This window comes from Dermacentor variabilis, chromosome 1, assembly GCF_050947875.1.
Source record: "Dermacentor variabilis isolate Ectoservices chromosome 1, ASM5094787v1, whole genome shotgun sequence".
NCBI lineage: Eukaryota > Metazoa > Arthropoda > Arachnida > Ixodida > Ixodidae > Dermacentor > Dermacentor variabilis.
Genome location: NC_134568.1, coordinates 275,723,035 through 275,739,832, shown reverse-complemented (window position 1 = coordinate 275,739,832; position 16,798 = coordinate 275,723,035). Strand labels below are relative to the sequence as shown.

Here is a 16,798-nt window from a genome sequence, read left to right as displayed (position 1 = left end):
TGAATTCTGTGTCTGCCTTGTGTCAGCAGCCCAATGGTCAGACTTCTCGCACTGGTTGCTGTTGCTACCCGTTGCTACCAGGTGATGCATTGCAGACCACAAGCTATGCGAAGTAGGGATGCATGGACATCCCAGTAGCATGCGCCTCCCAGTATCTCCGGAGTGGCTATGCTTGGTTGTCACATGATGCATACATGTGCACCGCAAAGAAGGTTGCACATAGAGGGACTCTCACTGCTCCAACTGCTCCCAATGAATTTTGCACCTTGCTGCGAGACCGCAGCTGAGGCACCACTTTCCTTCCTTTCTATTTCTTGGAAATGGAGAGACTTCTCTACAGTACAGGGAAACACGCTATTCCCCCAATGTTGCATTTTCCTTTAGCTGAAGAGCATGAGACTGGCTGCAACCCATCTCAGCTGGGGAGACCACTGCCCGCTGTCCCTTTGCGGTGCCTGGCCAAATTGTGAGCAGCACTGCCCCAAAGCCAAGAGCGTGGAGCACACATGGTGAGCTGAATCTTCTCAGCCTCTAATTGTGTACTCTACCCATTTGCAGTTTTGCCCTAGCTGTGTAGAAAGCTGATGATGTGGTTTATTGTTGTTTGGATCTCCTACAATGGTGAAAGCGAGGGTACAATAAACACCTTCAGTTAGAAAGTCTTGTTCCTGTTTCCACTAGCCTGAACCTACTGTGGTCGCAATTCGATGTGAACCACCTGTTGAGTCACAGCTCTGACTGACAGGGCTGCCACAAAAGGTACTAGCAAGCCACTCTACTGGCCTGGCGTGACAATGAGAAGGTGCAAATTGCACATGCACAGTTACTATCACACATGTATAGATACTGTCATAAAATGAGTGCAAAGTATTCAGTGATTCTGTGCATGAATTAAAAAGTCAAAATGTTTGGGACAGGTAAACAATATTTATCGGAGCGTGACTGGGTTCAGGTTTCAGCAGAAAGTGCATAACAGGTAAGTATTAATAGGGAGCCCACTTGAGCTGCACTTATAAGCTATTCACATCAGAAAGGACAGCCCTAATGTTCACACTGAATGTTTACCAAAGACTGTCATGACTTGAGCTACATGTGCTAGGGCCATGGAAAAACACTGCATGCAAGGACTCCAGAGCCCGGGGCAGGGGTCGGGGGTGGGGTGGGGAGTGCTGGGGGGCACGAACCCTCCTGGTGTTTTCCTTCAGGTGACTCAACCCCCCCCCCCCCTCCCCAACTTCCTCTGCCTTTCAACCCCGCTCCCCCTTGCCTGTCATGGCCCTGTCTACTGCTTGTTGCCCGCATGTCAAATAAACAAAGAGTTGATCATCAATTCATCCCTCCCCGTATATCGTGTATTATCTGCTCGTCTCTCTGATGATGTCAGTGGGTCAAATGGGCAAAAAGCAGTGTTTGATCTACCCTCACACATGTCGGGGACAAAATTTGGCAAGGACCCCACATTTGCAGCTGTCCAACTTGAAGCCCATGTTTTCAGTTGCAGCACTTGTTGGTTTCTCAAACTTTTCTAGCACAACTTTCTTTTCCCTGTCTCTGGAAGGTCAAGAACACGTGCGACACGGTTGCAGGGGTAGCAATGAACTGAGACACAAATAAGTCACGAGCTGAGTACTGTGTAACCACCACACCCAACTCCACAAAGTTCACTTGAGTATAATAGTGGTATGCAAAGTGTCTTAAAGCCTGCATCTGGCATGAAAGTGTCCATTTGCTCGGCGCAGTATGTAACACCAGACTACGGCGTCGATACGACCGTCTACCTGATCAAGCTTCCACAACGAGCAACCTCAATTGCTGTAAAGAAACATGATGTTGTGACAACCTTCCTTTATCTTATTTGCACTCTTTCGTATACTATACATATACATATACATATATGCGCACCGTGTGCTCTGTGAAGCACCATGCCTATACACGCCAATTGCATAACGAATATATCAACAGTTTGACCAGCGCATCCATCGCACGCCTAGAGGCCAAGCAGTTAAGATACACTAGCGAAAGAGTCTTGCGCAATCTTGCATCACCCAGCCACTTGCATTTGTCATGCTCGGTGCCGCCTACCCAGACATGTCGCCTTCACACACTCTGTGTAACACTATCGCAATAAAGAAATAAAAAAACTAGAATAAAACATAACACACAAAAGAATAAAATTGTAAGGTGTTAATATTGCGTAAACACTCATGAAGGCTACCAACTTTTGTTAACCAATCATCTTTACATAATTTATTGGCAGCGGCAACTGTGTAAAGTTCTGTCACGCTTTCTAGCGCCTAGTTTGTATCATTTCGCGCTGCTCCACCTCAGTCTTGGAATAACTGTGGCACACGCGAGTCGACTCGTATGTGTGCCACGATGCCGGCTTCTCAACAGTAGATAGGCAGTTTCTTTCTGCCAGCATCAAAATGCTGTGAAAGAACTGAAACTCCACAAGGTATTACATCTCATGCCTGCATGTGTATTTTTTACACTTTTTGAGCGCAAGCGTCAATTTTATTGTTTTATTCGTTCCCTCACTTTGTGTTGTTAGTGGTAGGTACCTGTCCCGAGTCTCTATCCAAGCAATGCAGCCATATTACGCAAGAAACATGCTCTGACGGTAAGGCTTGTCAAACAATAACTACACTTTAAATGGCAGCCAATGGAAGCAACTTAAATCTCGTGACTTTCGCAGGAACCCTGTCAGAACTTGCGACCGCCGTAGTTATCGCCGATGGACGACAACTACAGCCTGACTGCACCCAGTCTTCCCAATCATCACCTACGTCCACAGACTTGCACAAGTATATTGCCTCCAGTGTTGAAGCTATTATGCATGCCCTACAACTTTAAAAGGAGGCTGGACTCTCAGTATGCACGCACAGTAGAGCTATTACAGATCTGAGATGACCCCACAGGCCAACGTAAAAAATTTATTTTCTGCTCTTCGTTGAAATGCCTGTGGCGTCGGGGCCAGTTGACCAAACTGGAAGAAGAGTGGACTTGAGCAGGGCAGGCCGCACGCACTTGCTCAGTGGAGGGAGTTCATCGTGGAGCAAACCAAGTGAGGACAAGTCAGTTCCATCTAGCATTTGCGCGGTTCCTTCACAAAACTACACATTTCCAAGAAACAAGAGCAACAGGTCCTACCAGCGGGAATGGTTTGAAACATTGGCATGGCTATCTTACGGCAGCAAAAGTGAAGTAGTGCTTTGTCACGAGTGCGTTTCATTTTCCGAAGGGAAAGAGTTGCAGGTCTGAAGCAGCAGAACGAGCTTTTGTGAAGACTGGTTTTAACCCTTTCAGGGTCAATGACGTAAATATACGGCGCCATCTGTACTTTTAGGAAGCGCGCCAATTGCCTAATTTTTTCTATCCTGGCATGTGCTGCCACTATGTGGGAATACAGGGAGTTTTTTTCTCGCGCCCCTCTCTCTCGGTTTTCGTTGCATGGTTTGTTTTAGAGCTGGTTTGCTCTGGCGTGTCTATATACTACCGCTCGCGCATTGGCGCACGCGCGGGCAGGCGGCAGTTTGGGTTTTGTTCCGCGGAAGGTTTCGGCTTTTTGTGCTCGCGAAACTGATGACTATCTCGTTACTAATTGCTCAAAGGGCGGCCACCTGTTTCTCGCTCGTTTAGTGCTCACAGGAGTGAGCATAAGAAGGATGCCGCCGTGCATGCGTTTCCTTTTTTTTCTTTTTTTTTTGGGGGGAGACTTGCAATATCTAATTGTCTCTGGTTGGCAATAAGATGAAGATTAGCGGAACTTTTGTCACAAGTTTTGCTTTTTTGACGGGCACACAACCACACAGTTTTCTTGAGTGAGCTCACCTAAGCAGTTCAATTACGCTATGGACGTAAATATTAGTGTAAGAGCAGGAACATTTGAGACTTGCGAAATATTCTTGTGTGCACATATTCTAAGCCTTGAACTATAACAATGCATTAAATTTTTATTTATTATAAGTTTATTTCCTTTTTTATTGTTGTTATTAATGAATAAAAAGTACACATATACCACCGCAAAATATTTATTTCTCACTTTACAGTCACCCTAAAAAAATTCCAGTAATTTTTTTCAAAATATGGTCCCTCAGAAGAATTGAAATCTGCAATAAAAAAAAACGACCCTGGGCGGTCGCATATGGCGAGAAAAATCGACCTTGAAAGGGTTAATAACTGGAAAGAAGTAATAGAGAGGTTCTGACGGCATGAAAAAAGCCAGTTCCACTTAGATTCCTTGAACCACAACCTGTTGAGGTAGAGAGGTATCCGTGTAACACAGTTCCTAACACAGCAGTGTAGCAAGGAGCAGGAAGAAGCCAGGACGGCACTATATGTCATTGTAAGCTCCATCTGCTACCTGTGGCGCACGGGCCAAGCTCCGATTGGGTGCATTAAATACGATGGAAATTCACTCAATTTGCTTGATGGAATGTCAAGGGATTTTCCAGCACTGATGAAATGGAAGGAAAAGGGACAAATGGATAAGCAGTGACGTGCAAAACGAGTTAAGTGAGATCATGATCCACGCAATACAATGGGAAATCATTAGAGGCGAGGTTTGTAGCCCATTCTACGGCATAATAGCTGAAGCAGCAACTGATGCTGATGCTTTGATGGCGAAGAGCAGTTTGCCATCAGTGTACACTACTGTGCTGACATGGCACTCAACGCCCACGAAAACTATATTGGCCTGTACAATGTGCCAGATAGCAGGGCTGACACACTGTACATGGCCATCAAAGATATGATTTTGCACCTTGGCCTTGATTTCTACAACATTCCTGGCCAGTGCCTTGACGGTGCAGCTAACATGTCCAGCCGTCTAGTAGGAGTCCAGAAAAACCTGAGTGATTCTGAGCTGAGACCTATGTATGTACACTGTAGTAATCATTCCATAGATCTTGTATTGCAGGAGACTATGAGCGTGGACTATGAGTATGAGCTGCGATATCATTGGCAGAGCTTTGAGTACCATAAATTGTTTTTCCAAAGGCATTCTTGAATAAAAAAAGTGCAAAAATGTTTATTCGTCTATTGTTCTTCCCTCAGTAGAGGATTCATCAGATGAGCCAGAGTCAATGCCAGCTAGCCTTCTGCCACTGTGCCTGACAAGGAGGACAGTCATGGTAAAGTAAATGAAAAGGTTCACTGAGAACTATGCCAGGGTCCAAGAAATACTTAGTGAGATCCTTGAAGGAACAGGCTCGATGGCAGACAACAGCAAAGCAGTTTTGCAGGGACACCAAACACTCCTGGGAATGTTTGAAATGTTGTTGGGAATAAATATCTCCATAGCTCTATTTGGTCCATTTGAGGGACTAGCAAGGGCTCCCCAACACTCAACGTTTCGTTCTGCAGGTGTGAAAGAAGCTGCCGAGACTCTGCGTGAGGCAATGTTCTGCCTGTGGTCTGAAAATACGCTACAGGAGTTGTGGAACGGCACGAGCGCTGGTTCAACCCTGCTAGGTCTGAAGGAGCCTCGTAGTGGAAAGTCTACAAAGCCACCGAGGAGGTTTGAGATGTGCAGCATGTCTCTCCCACCAGTTGCACTTGATCCCAAAGCAGCATTACAAGAATAATTTGAGGCGATTAATCGTATTACAAGACAAATGCGGTGGCACTTTGATTAGCCTGGCATGGAGCAGCTATTGAAATTAGAAGGTACATTGATAGACACCGCCAGAGGAAGACAATTGTCGACTGACGACCTAAATGCGGAATTAGGCATGCACACAGCTTATTTTGACCTAAGCAGTCTCTCGGCACAGTTCTTACTTTTTCCTTCTAGTTTGTCTAATATTGAGTCTTTATCAATTGAAAGAATTTCGAAGACTCTACAGGCAAAATCTGAACAAGTCCATGAGCTGCTAGACGAAGTCACCAGATGATTCTACTTCTTTGTGTACCTGCATCAGTAGCTTTGGCAGAATGCTCATTCAGCATAAAGTGCTGAATGAAAACTTATTTGCGGAACTACATAATGCAGGGGAGGCTAACACATCTTCTTTACACATTCACAAGGAAAGTGCCACCACGCTCAAATTAGAAGATGTGATCAAGGAATTTATCACCAGGACTGCTGAACGAACAGCCACTTCTGGTTTTTGAGGCGATTGGTAAGGTGTGCATCTGTCATGCCGTTGAAATTTGGAGCAGACTGCGTACCCTAAGTGTGTGCAGCTATCCATCTCTCTCCTTTTCTCTCTCTCTGCTAGTTACGTCTACCTTGAATTATCGAACATGAGTCCATAGGCAGGCTGTTTAGAGCTGTATGATAAAGCGGCACTGCCTTGAATAAGCTTGAGCCCATAAAGAATCATTCTGCTGCAAGCAATGCATACCACAATGTTGCTCGTACAGCTCTTTTCCATCCCCTTTCAAGCACCGTTTTCGCACACAGAGCAGATCGGAATGTGAGCTGTAAGTGCACTTTAAGCAGAAAATAAAAAGACCGGTAATTTCACTAAGCTTTGAGCGACGGCAAGGAGGACTGACAACCCAAAGTTTTTGCTTGTAAACCGATCCATTGCTTCACCATTACTTGTATATATTGCAAATGCTGTAATTACAACTGCGGAGCATTGATCTTCACACTTCTTGCAATCAAACATGTAAAGCTGCTTATATGTATATCTATTGCCACATGTGTGTAACATAAAATATTAAGTATGTATTAATTTTTTTAACTCCATGTACACTGTCCTGATGAAATGACTCGGTTTTCATGTGATAATGCATTAATAGCAGACCCCAAGAGTGAGGGTAAAAAGATGGAAAGAATAAAGGTGCTACTGTTTTGTATGTTTTCTGCTATATACTAATCATGCAGCTTTTTTGTTTGCACATGCTTTTAAAGAGAACTTGCAGCGTGGATACTTTCTTGAATAAACATGCAAATCTAGATAGTAATAAATGTGATTTACTGAAAATTCACCTTCAAGTTCTTTTTGTTGTGTTTTTGTGTGTGGGTACGTGCACATTTTCTAAAATTACCAGAGGAAGTGCACATGTAATTAGCGTTTATGTAAGACGTTATAGAGCAATTAGCTGCAGTAGCCATGTAGGCTAAATGTACTACAGTGAAAAGATGCACAGAAACAAAATATTCTATAAATAATGAGTGTAACTTGTCATGAATTTTATCACAAAGAAAATTAAAAAGCACAACATGTTTATTTTTTCTTTCAACAACAACAAAATAAAAATAAATTTTAAAAATGCTGCCATTTCCTCCGCTGCGCTGTCTGTGTGTCTGCCCAAATACTACCAGAGTCACTGACTGCATGTGTGTCTCACGCATATCATTTCACTTCATCATGGCTATCTGGAGTAGCATGCCAGGGATGCCATCAGGCGAAACTCTCAAAGATTCATTAAATAGTTGTTTCTCTAAGTAAAATGAAAATAAGAATGGTACAGTTCTTGATCTAGAGCAAAAAATGAGCAAATCCATATTACAGTTCGTACTTCACAGAAATTAAATTTTACATCTAAAAAAATTATGCACAGCATTGTCCACTTCAGTGGATACATGCAAGCATGCGACTGTGCTCCCCAGAGCGCCAGATGCAGCCTCCGGGAGAACTACTTGCACAGGTGTATTGAAAGATGAAGGCCGCGTGTGCTGCGTGTCATCTTTTAGTCTGTGGCATGTGGGAAACCTTGCCTGATGCTGGCACCGTAAATTTGTTCGCATCACGGTGCACGAACTACGGCCTTTCATATCAGCGTACGTAAAACACTGAGTGTTTATGGCACACGGCGTAAGAAACTGCTTGAAGTGGTAAGTGACGGCAGCCCAATAATGACAATTTTAATACGAAAGCATTATACGCCCCATTATGCGACATTTCATGGGCATAGTCGGTACCAAAAATGGCTGATGGCACAAAGAGTAAAAACATGTCAAAGAATGCTCGGATTGATGTGAAATTTCTCGGGGAGGTTCCTGTAAACAAAGTAAATTAATGCCTTTGAAAAGAAAATTTGGTAAATTACTGTCCGGATGGGAATTGAACCCGAGCCTCCGGGAAGCAAAACAAGCATGCTTGCCCGATGCCACGGTGGCTCTACGGTTCTGGTTGACTAGAGGTATGCCTAGGGCATGTGTCATTGCACACATCACGTCACAGCCATCTGGGTGACTAAACATGTGGCCTAGTGCATGCGTCGTTGAGCATGTGACAACGCAGCCAATGGGGATGAGGTGGCACCACATCATCAGTGTATAAAATGAGTGTATAAAATAAAAAGCATTAATGTCCAATTGAACACCGCTGAGCGATCCTTCAAGTTATGAACTCCTTGTGAGCAAGCGAGCGTGTTGAGACGCTTGGTGCATTTTGATTTGGCCTAACCAAAGCGCAGTTAGAATGCAGGCGAGCGCTTGCGCAGACAAGGTACGCACAGAAAAAAAAATTTTACCAAAGGGGCTATATTCTATAATGCTATCCACATTACCACACATAAGCAGTCTCTGCCAAATTTTTTTATAGCATTGTTATTTGGTTCAATATTCCACAATATGCCATAGGCACAATGAGTAATGAGTGCACCTATGTGCTATCCCCCTCAATTTACCTAATAAACTTGGAAAAAAAAACATATTAGCATAGTGTATTGGAATCAGTGGTGCCATGTGTAGAATGGAAAAAAGGGAAACACAGCTGAAGATTTTTTATTGAACTAGCCAGTGGCATATGTAGTTTTTGTTAACGTACACTTGTGTTGTCACATTAGGTCATTTTGCCACTGAACACAATTTAGCGATCCGGAAATTAGGATGGTGCCTTTGCATTGTCACACAGCAAATAAATGCACATTTACTGTTTGTGATTACACAATACAGAGATTGGCTGAGTAGGTAGCATATACTCGGCCAGCAAAGACAGCCAGAGAGGCTGGACATAGAAGGAAAAGAAGCTACACAACAGACTGTTCGAAAAGTTCATGCTGTACTATGTGCCTCAGCTCCTCCGTCATGCGAAGTATGATAAACAGTCATAAAATATGTCAAAAGTCCCCTCACGAATGCACCACACATAATGATAGCATTATGAAAATAGGTCCTTTAGACTTTTGAGCAGCTTATCCTGGGACGCGTGATAGCACCCTGTACTTTATGTACTGTGACGTACAAGGCCTGCCTTCCGGCATGCTGAACCATGATGTAAGCTAATTTACAGTACCAGCATCAGGCGAGGTTTGATGCATGCTGGAACAATAGCAGACGATGAACCTTAGGTGTCACCTTTGTCTCTCAATGCATCTGTGCCAGTAATTTGCCCGGTGGCTGCATCTGGTGCTTTGGGGAGCATGGCTACGCGTGCGTTTCCCTTGAGAGTGCAGGACCATGTACATTTTCATGTTACAGAAAGTACCGGATGCTAAGATGATATAGCAAGCCACACTCACCCTACATTCAGCTGCTGCTATGAGGCAATCTAGTGCCACATCACCCAAAGTGGCGGTGTCAACAGCATCAGCCAGGTATAGTACGCTGCCTTCTCTCTTCTCATATCCCATAAGTTGAAGCACTGTTTCTGCATTCTTGAGGTATCGCTCCACTGTGTGCTTGTAATAACCACTGTAAAGCTGCACATAAAAGGCACTTATTGCCCAGAGTGCTAATAAAGACATTATTTAGAAGCCACCTGATTAGAGACATACCTTAATTTGGAGTAGTTCTGTTCGCCATGGCTGGAGTATTAAGTTGGTGGCATACTCTTCAAGAGCAGCAAAGGCAGTGGCAGCTTGAAGAGGCTCAAAAGAGGCTCCATCCTCAAGTGCTCGACGCAGCACAGCTTCAACAGGTTTGCAGACAAACTTATTTGCATGTGGAAGCTTACAGACTAGTCGCCAGGCAGCGTCTTCAAGGCTCTGGCGCTTCTCCTCCTGGCGGGAGCCCTCCTCTTGAAGCAGGCATTCTCGCTGATACTTGGATAAAACACTGCGCACCATGTCTGGGGCTGAGCGCCACATCTTCAATTGTTGACAGGTGCCTAAGGTAACAGAAAGGGGTTGGCCACAATTTCTACAGCTGTAGTCACAATACAAAAATATGCAGAAGTGCAATTACTCTTCTTCACTTTGCTCCAATCTTTCATCCTGTTTAAATAATACCACATGAAGCCATGAAGGTTACATCTCGAATATATGAATGTTATTACAGACGCAGCAGCAGCACTGTGCTTGCCACATCAACTGCATGGTAGCAGTGCCAGGACACGTCAGTGATGTGCTGCAGTTAGACAAGTACTCAATTACAGACGGCATTAATTTTCAAAGCATGGAGCCAAACTGTAAGTATACTTATTGTAATTATACAGGAAGCAGGGCTTTTGTCATCATGCAATTGAATTCTCTTCTAAAGGTGCCGAGCCATAAACAAACACAAGGCACATTTATTTTACAAAATAAGTGACAAACACGACAGCCTGTGCAGGTAGATATACCGCTGACATCACCTACAGAAGGAACTATGAGCACAGCACATACATTGCTAACAGTTAACAGAGTAAAAGCCATTTTTCGTATCCACAATAAGTAAAGGTAAGGACTAAAATTAAAGCAACAAGTGTCCCTTTAACAATAAGGCAAAGCAAACTGACTACAAGAGTGGCATTGTTATATGTAAGAAAATGCACATAACATAAAACAAATCAACTATGAGAACACAAATAGAAAGTGAACTTTCGTAAATAATTTGCTGAATTATGAAATTGCTTGAGCTGTAATAAAGGTTTGGAATGGGTAGCATCAGCTAATGAAATGCAAGCGATATGATCGATGAGGCAGCTTGAACCTGCAGCGTAATCACTGGCTTGACTGACAGGGGTCAGCCAAGGCTGACCGACTATGGTGGTGCTCACTATGGTAATCAAGGTGGCAAACAATATGTCATAGCTTTTAACTGGCATATACATCATCATCATCATCATCAGCCTGGTTACGCCTACTACAGGGCAAAGGCCTCTCCCAAACTTGTCCAACAACCCCGGTCATGTACTAATTGTGGCCATGTCGTCCCTGCAAACTTCTTAATCTCATCCGCCCACCTGACTTTCTGCTGCCCCCTGCTATGCTTCCCTTCCCTTGGAATCCAGTCCGAAGCCCTTAATGACCATTGGTTATCTTCCCTCCTCATTACATGTACTGCCCATGCCCATTTATTTTTTTTGATTTCAACTAAGATGTCATTAACTCGCGTTTGTTCCCTCACCCAATCTGCTCTTTTCTTATCCCTTGAAGTTACACCCATCATTCTTTCCATAGCTTGTTGCGTTGTCCTCAATTTAAGTAGAACCCTTTTCGTAAGCCTCCAGGTTTCTGCCCCGTAGGTGAGTACTGGTAAGACACAGCTATTATGCACTTTTCTCTTGAGGGATAATGGCAACCTGCTGTTCATGATCTGAGAATGTCTGCCAAACGCACCCCAGCCCATTCTTATTCTTCTGATTATTTCCGTCTCATGATCCGGATCCGCCGTCACTACCTGCCCTAAGTAGATGTATTCCCTTACCACTTCCAGTGCCTGGCTACCTATTGTAAACTGCTGTTCTCTTCCGAGACTGTTAAACATTACTTTAGTTTTCTGCAGATTAATTTTTAGACCCACTCTTCTGCTTTGCCTCTCCAGGTCAGTGAGCATGCATTGCAATTGGTCCCCTGAGTTACTAAGCAAGGTAATATCATCAGCAAATCGCAATTTACTAAGGTATTCTCCATTAACTTTTATCCCCAATTCTTCCCAATCCAGGTCTCTGAATACCTCCTGTAAACACGCTGTGAATAGCATTGGAGAGATCGTATCTCCCTGCCTGACGCCTTTCTTTATTGGTATTTTGTTGCTTTCTTTATGGAGGACTACGGTGGCTGTGGAGCCGCTATAGATATCTTTCAGTATTTTTAAATATGGCTCGTCTACACCCTAATTCTGTAATGCCTCCATGACTGCTGAGGTTTTGACAGAATCAAACGCTTTCTCATAATCATTGATCATATAGCTTTCATTGATTACGAGAAAACTGGCATATTCAAATGAACATCAACGAGAAACAATAAATCAGCTTAGACTGGCAAGGTATTCTTTTTAAGCTCCATTCAGATTTCTTTGGTTAACAAAAAAAAAAAAAGAAGAAAAGAGAACAACACTACAAGCAGCTAAAATTAAGGATGAACTCCCCCTTTTTAATTTTGTGCTCAAACTGGTACTGACAATGATGGTTCAATCCAATAGATTTCACTGCACAATTTGGCCATTTTCAAGCAGGAACGGTTCACAGAAGCTGCCAGCCTCAGTCTTTACATACTTTAGAATGCAATATGTAATCCTTCGTAATTGTTACACCTTTAAGTAAGCTGGAGCAAATGCTGCCACAATCTATAATGTCATGGGGGAGTCGGTGCAGGCATCTCAAGGTGGCATTGTTATCTATTTTTTGTTCTTTGTCACCTAAAGAGCTTCTACTGACTGAAGGACTGAATTATGTGGTATTCTAGGAGTGTGACCTACCAATCTAACTCCGCTCTTTAGTGTCCCTTTAAATATAATATGTGCTTTACCGTGCAAGTCTCATTGAGGACCTACTAGGACAAACACATGGTAATGATTGCGTTTGGATCAAGTAAAGGCACTGCAGGTGATATGGCTGTGATAGGAAACTGTATAGTGCTACAGTGAATGGGCTCACATCACAATAACACGAGGGGAGAAACAGCTGCTACATGGCAGCAGAAATCAAGATATAACTACATTGAAATGCTCAAAATGCAGGTGGGCTCAGACATTGTTGAAGAACAACTGCATAAGCCTGCTGCATGTGACAGCAGAACGGCAAAGAACAGACCAATGTCAAAGCACAAAGGCAATGCAGGGCCAGCATAATCTAAAACTATTCCAAGTTCTTATTCCAAATCGGCCATTAGCCCTCCATGATAGGTGAGAATGGTTCGAGTCGTGCCCATATGCCACGCCCAAATGGGCAGAGCCTGAGTCAATTTGATCTATCTCGAAGGGCTAATGGCCGATTTGGAATACAAAGAGATTGTAATAGTTTTACGTTATACCAGCTCTGATCACTACATGCAGTACAATCCACACGAGAGGTATCTGTTAAAAGATATTTGCTGAGCACCATTGTCAGAATTACAGTAGCCTTCAGAGACATGAAGTACAAAGAACTCCTTGATAAAAGTGTACTGCCATTATGCTGTCACATTTATTTTGGCTGTTCGGTGTGACATTGAACATACACATACAGTGCAAGCAGATGGTGGCTGTGTCTTGTCTCGTCCCAGCATCAGTCTGCTTGCGCTGCTTGTGTGACCATGATGTTACACAGGGTGCTACCTATCCAGGACAAAGCTGTCCAGGAAATGAGTATAAGTATATTTGCTCGAGCCTGGTGCCAGCATGTTTCATATTGGATAAGAATGGAGCATGCAATGAGACAGAACAGATTAACTATTTACAGCACAAGAAAACAGAACAATATATATATATAGGGGATGATAGGAGTGCTCTTCAACTGACCGTTTATCGAAAACATGCCAATTGAATATACAAGGCCACACAAAAAATTAATAATAATGAGACTTTCTTAAGTGGGATGACAAAATCAGTGGTCACATGGATAAGATGCAGTGAAAATTTATCTAGAAAAGCTCCTGCTTAGTTAGATCAATAGACGGCTGGCTCACACAAGACTGCACAGGCTTCTCAATATTAGCTTTGGCAATTTCATGGGTGTGCAGAGAAAAGCTTTTTTGCCTGCCGTGAGCAATGTTTTAATGTAGCAGTAGTAGTACATATTGCATTATAAAAGCTGTTCACCCGAAAATAAAAGCTATGAAAAGATTAATTTTACACTGTACTGCGGCTATCAATTGACAAAATGAATTCTGCATACGACTTGCAAGGCGGCAGAAGATTCATTGAGAGGAAAGCCTTGCATCCACCAGACTGCAGCATGTGACCTCAATAAGATCATTCTTTGTACCACATTTTCCGAACTATAAGTCTCACTTTTTCCCCAAATACTTTGTCAGTGAGTATTATATATGCATAGAACTATGCATGCTGGCACGACCAATATGAGCATATTTTTTTCCACAAGCACACCATGCTAAAGAAGCAATTCCAGTGATGTGCCTACGTCTCATATAAGTTATTCAGAGGCTGAAAGCATTGACCCAGCGATGCTGCCGGCTGAAGTAGCTGAACATTTTGACGGCATCGAAGGACAAGGCATTTGCTAGGTTAGAGCGAAGCATAATAAATGCTGCTTTTCTATGCCTAAGAGAAGTATTGGTTGAAGCTATTTTACTGCTAGAAATTGCGGCTTGTAAAAACTTTGTTTATGGAAACTTAAAGCCCTGAAATTGGTAAGTACGGCACTTCACAAAGTATACAAGCATGCATAATTGCATTTTTACCACGCCGACTGAGATAAAAGAGGTGCGTCTTATATGCTGGTGCAACATATATAACAATTTTTTCTTTGAAACTAGCGAAAAGTGGGGGGTATGACTTCTAAAAAGGTGCGACTTGTAGTCCAGAAAACATAGTAGCTTTGAAGCTTCTGAAAGGTGGTGGTGCCATTTTCTGTTGCTGCGCCAGGATGAATTTTTCTCCAAAGGCAAAGTTTTCTTTCCAGCACCTGTATGGGTTTTCTTTGTATCTTTATGCTACAGTCTGATTATTAGAAAAGTATTGATTAAATTATAAGAAATAGAAAAAAAAATGGTGCATAATGTAGTACCCATATCATGTTTTACTACACTGTAGCGTTCACCAGTACAACCTTTTCAACGCAACATAAAGGTGGAGGAATGAAAAGTAAAAACAGTTTAAAAAGCTACACATTCAGGCATCTGTACCCCTGTGTGCAGAAAATGGATAGATCCCTCTGGTTTCTATCCAGTTTTGCCTCAGTAGGAAAACTAGTGTAGACACTTTTTATACACGTATGTTATTCAGCCACAGAATCACACTATAAAAAGCAAATAATGACAACTGTGCTGTCAGATGATGCATTATTGCAATTAAAAACTGGTAGGGGGTCTAACAAGCAAACTTGAAAGGCTAAAGAAAAGACCAAATGGAGACATTATTGAACAAAGCACTCTCTCTCTTTTTTTAAACACAGGCATAATAAGGCAATGAGATAACAGCTTTATGGACCAACTGAGTCAGTTTAGTAATGAGTCAAAGCATAAGCACTCTAATGGGCATGCTTGCTTACATACGTAAGCGGGAATAAATGGCTGAATAAAAATGCCAATTAAAACAAAAATGAAAAAAAAATCGTGTTTTCTATGAGAAAGAAACAAAGGTGACAGCAGCTGCTGAATGCCAAAAAAAGCAGTAATCGAGTGCACACCACTACCACCGCCTTTAACAGTGTATAGCGGAAGGTAAACAAGAGACAACGCGCCGGTTTATTGGCGCTCGATACCACAAAGACATTTCTTTCTTCGTGTCGTATATGGCAGTGCACCCTTCCGATAACCACGAGCATACGCAATCGAGATAGGAGGTCCCGCTGCTGATTAGTTTCAGAACCACTGACGCTCGGCACTGTGAATGCGACTTTCCGATAAGCACGAGCATACGCAATCGAGATACGAGGTCCCACTGCTGATTGGTTGCAGCACTACTGACGCTCGGCAATGTCAGTGCGGTTTTCCGATAACCGCGAGCATAGGCAATCGAGATAGCAGGTTGCGCGCTACCGATCGGTTGCTGCACTCATCAGATTGGTACACTTAAGACAGCTACCACAGTATCATAAACTCGCCTGGTGCAGTGGGTGAGGACAACCTGGAGCCGCAATTCGCAAAAATTTCGTGCCTTCGATTCAACTCTTATCACAAGTTGCGCGGGTGGTCGATCGCGGAGCTAGCGGCGGCGTGCAAGCTCATAACGAAGGCCGAAAACAGCAGAAAAAGAATGCTTAAGATGAAATACGGCGCCTGATTGTCGTTCATAAACATGCAGCTAACGGCGGAGCGAAAAACGGTGTCATTGCATTCATGTCTCGGGTTCAGAACCACAATCGACTTTTACATTTTGTGGAAACTAGGACGGGCAACTCGAAAGAAATACGTAGCTGCTATGTATAACACCAAAAGCCACAAGAAGGAGTGAGGATGAGAAGTGTGTGGGCAATAATAGGTCAAAACAGCCACAGGTCTCAGAAAAGAATTCCAACTGGATTATCTAAGCACAGCGTGACGAGAAAGCGTTTCGTAAACTGTACTTACTATGTTAAAACCAAATTGGGTTCACACGGCCACATCTGTCGCAATCACAGCGAAGGACAAGCTCATTTGAACAGCCTTTCGTTTTGTCGGTCATGCGACTCCAAATCATAGCTCTATTCGCCAACTATTTTCTACGAAGCACAACTTTTATGCTGCAGCAAGTATAAAGTACAGCTAGAACATTGGTTCATCATGCTGCTTACTATGCTTGCAACAAGGCAGTACAAGCACAGAAACGAAAGTCAGTCTTAACCAACCGCAAAGCTGTCGGTACGGGCACAGCCTCCTATAGGACTACTGTGCCTGCCGGAGACCGCAGAACTGCCGTCGTCTATGGAGGCGCCACTTACGTAGGATTAGAACCTTTCAGCATATTGAGGGTAGTGATAACCCTCACATGGCTCTTGGCGACCATGGTAGGGTGTTGCCGCCGAGTAGCGGCAGCAGACAACAAAAGTTGTTTGCACTCTCCACACAATGGTTTAGAACGGCGTTTGCGGGCATGGTATACTAGAATACGGTTGGG

General features: G+C 43.3%; 1 protein-coding gene across 2 annotated transcripts in view; it reads right to left on the bottom strand.

Moving 5' to 3' along the window:
- The window catches only part of tamo (PUB and ZnF_RBZ domain-containing protein tamozhennic), a 36,769-nt gene extending 20,193 nt beyond the window's left edge, over nt 1–16,576 (bottom strand). Inside the window, exons 1-4 of one of the 2 annotated variants that reach the window (XM_075676192.1) lie at nt 16,273–16,576; nt 13,267–13,372; nt 9,676–10,007; nt 9,421–9,600 (exon numbers count right to left, since the gene is read on the bottom strand). In XM_075676192.1, coding sequence (XP_075532307.1) covers nt 9,421–9,600; nt 9,676–9,987 — 492 coding nt within the window. In that variant the 5' untranslated portion in view covers nt 9,988–10,007; nt 13,267–13,372; nt 16,273–16,576. The remainder of the gene's footprint in view (nt 1–9,420; nt 9,601–9,675; nt 10,008–13,266; nt 13,373–16,272) is intronic. The other variant, XM_075676185.1, reaches the window with a different exon arrangement.
- Nucleotides 16,577–16,798: the final 222 nt, after the last annotated feature.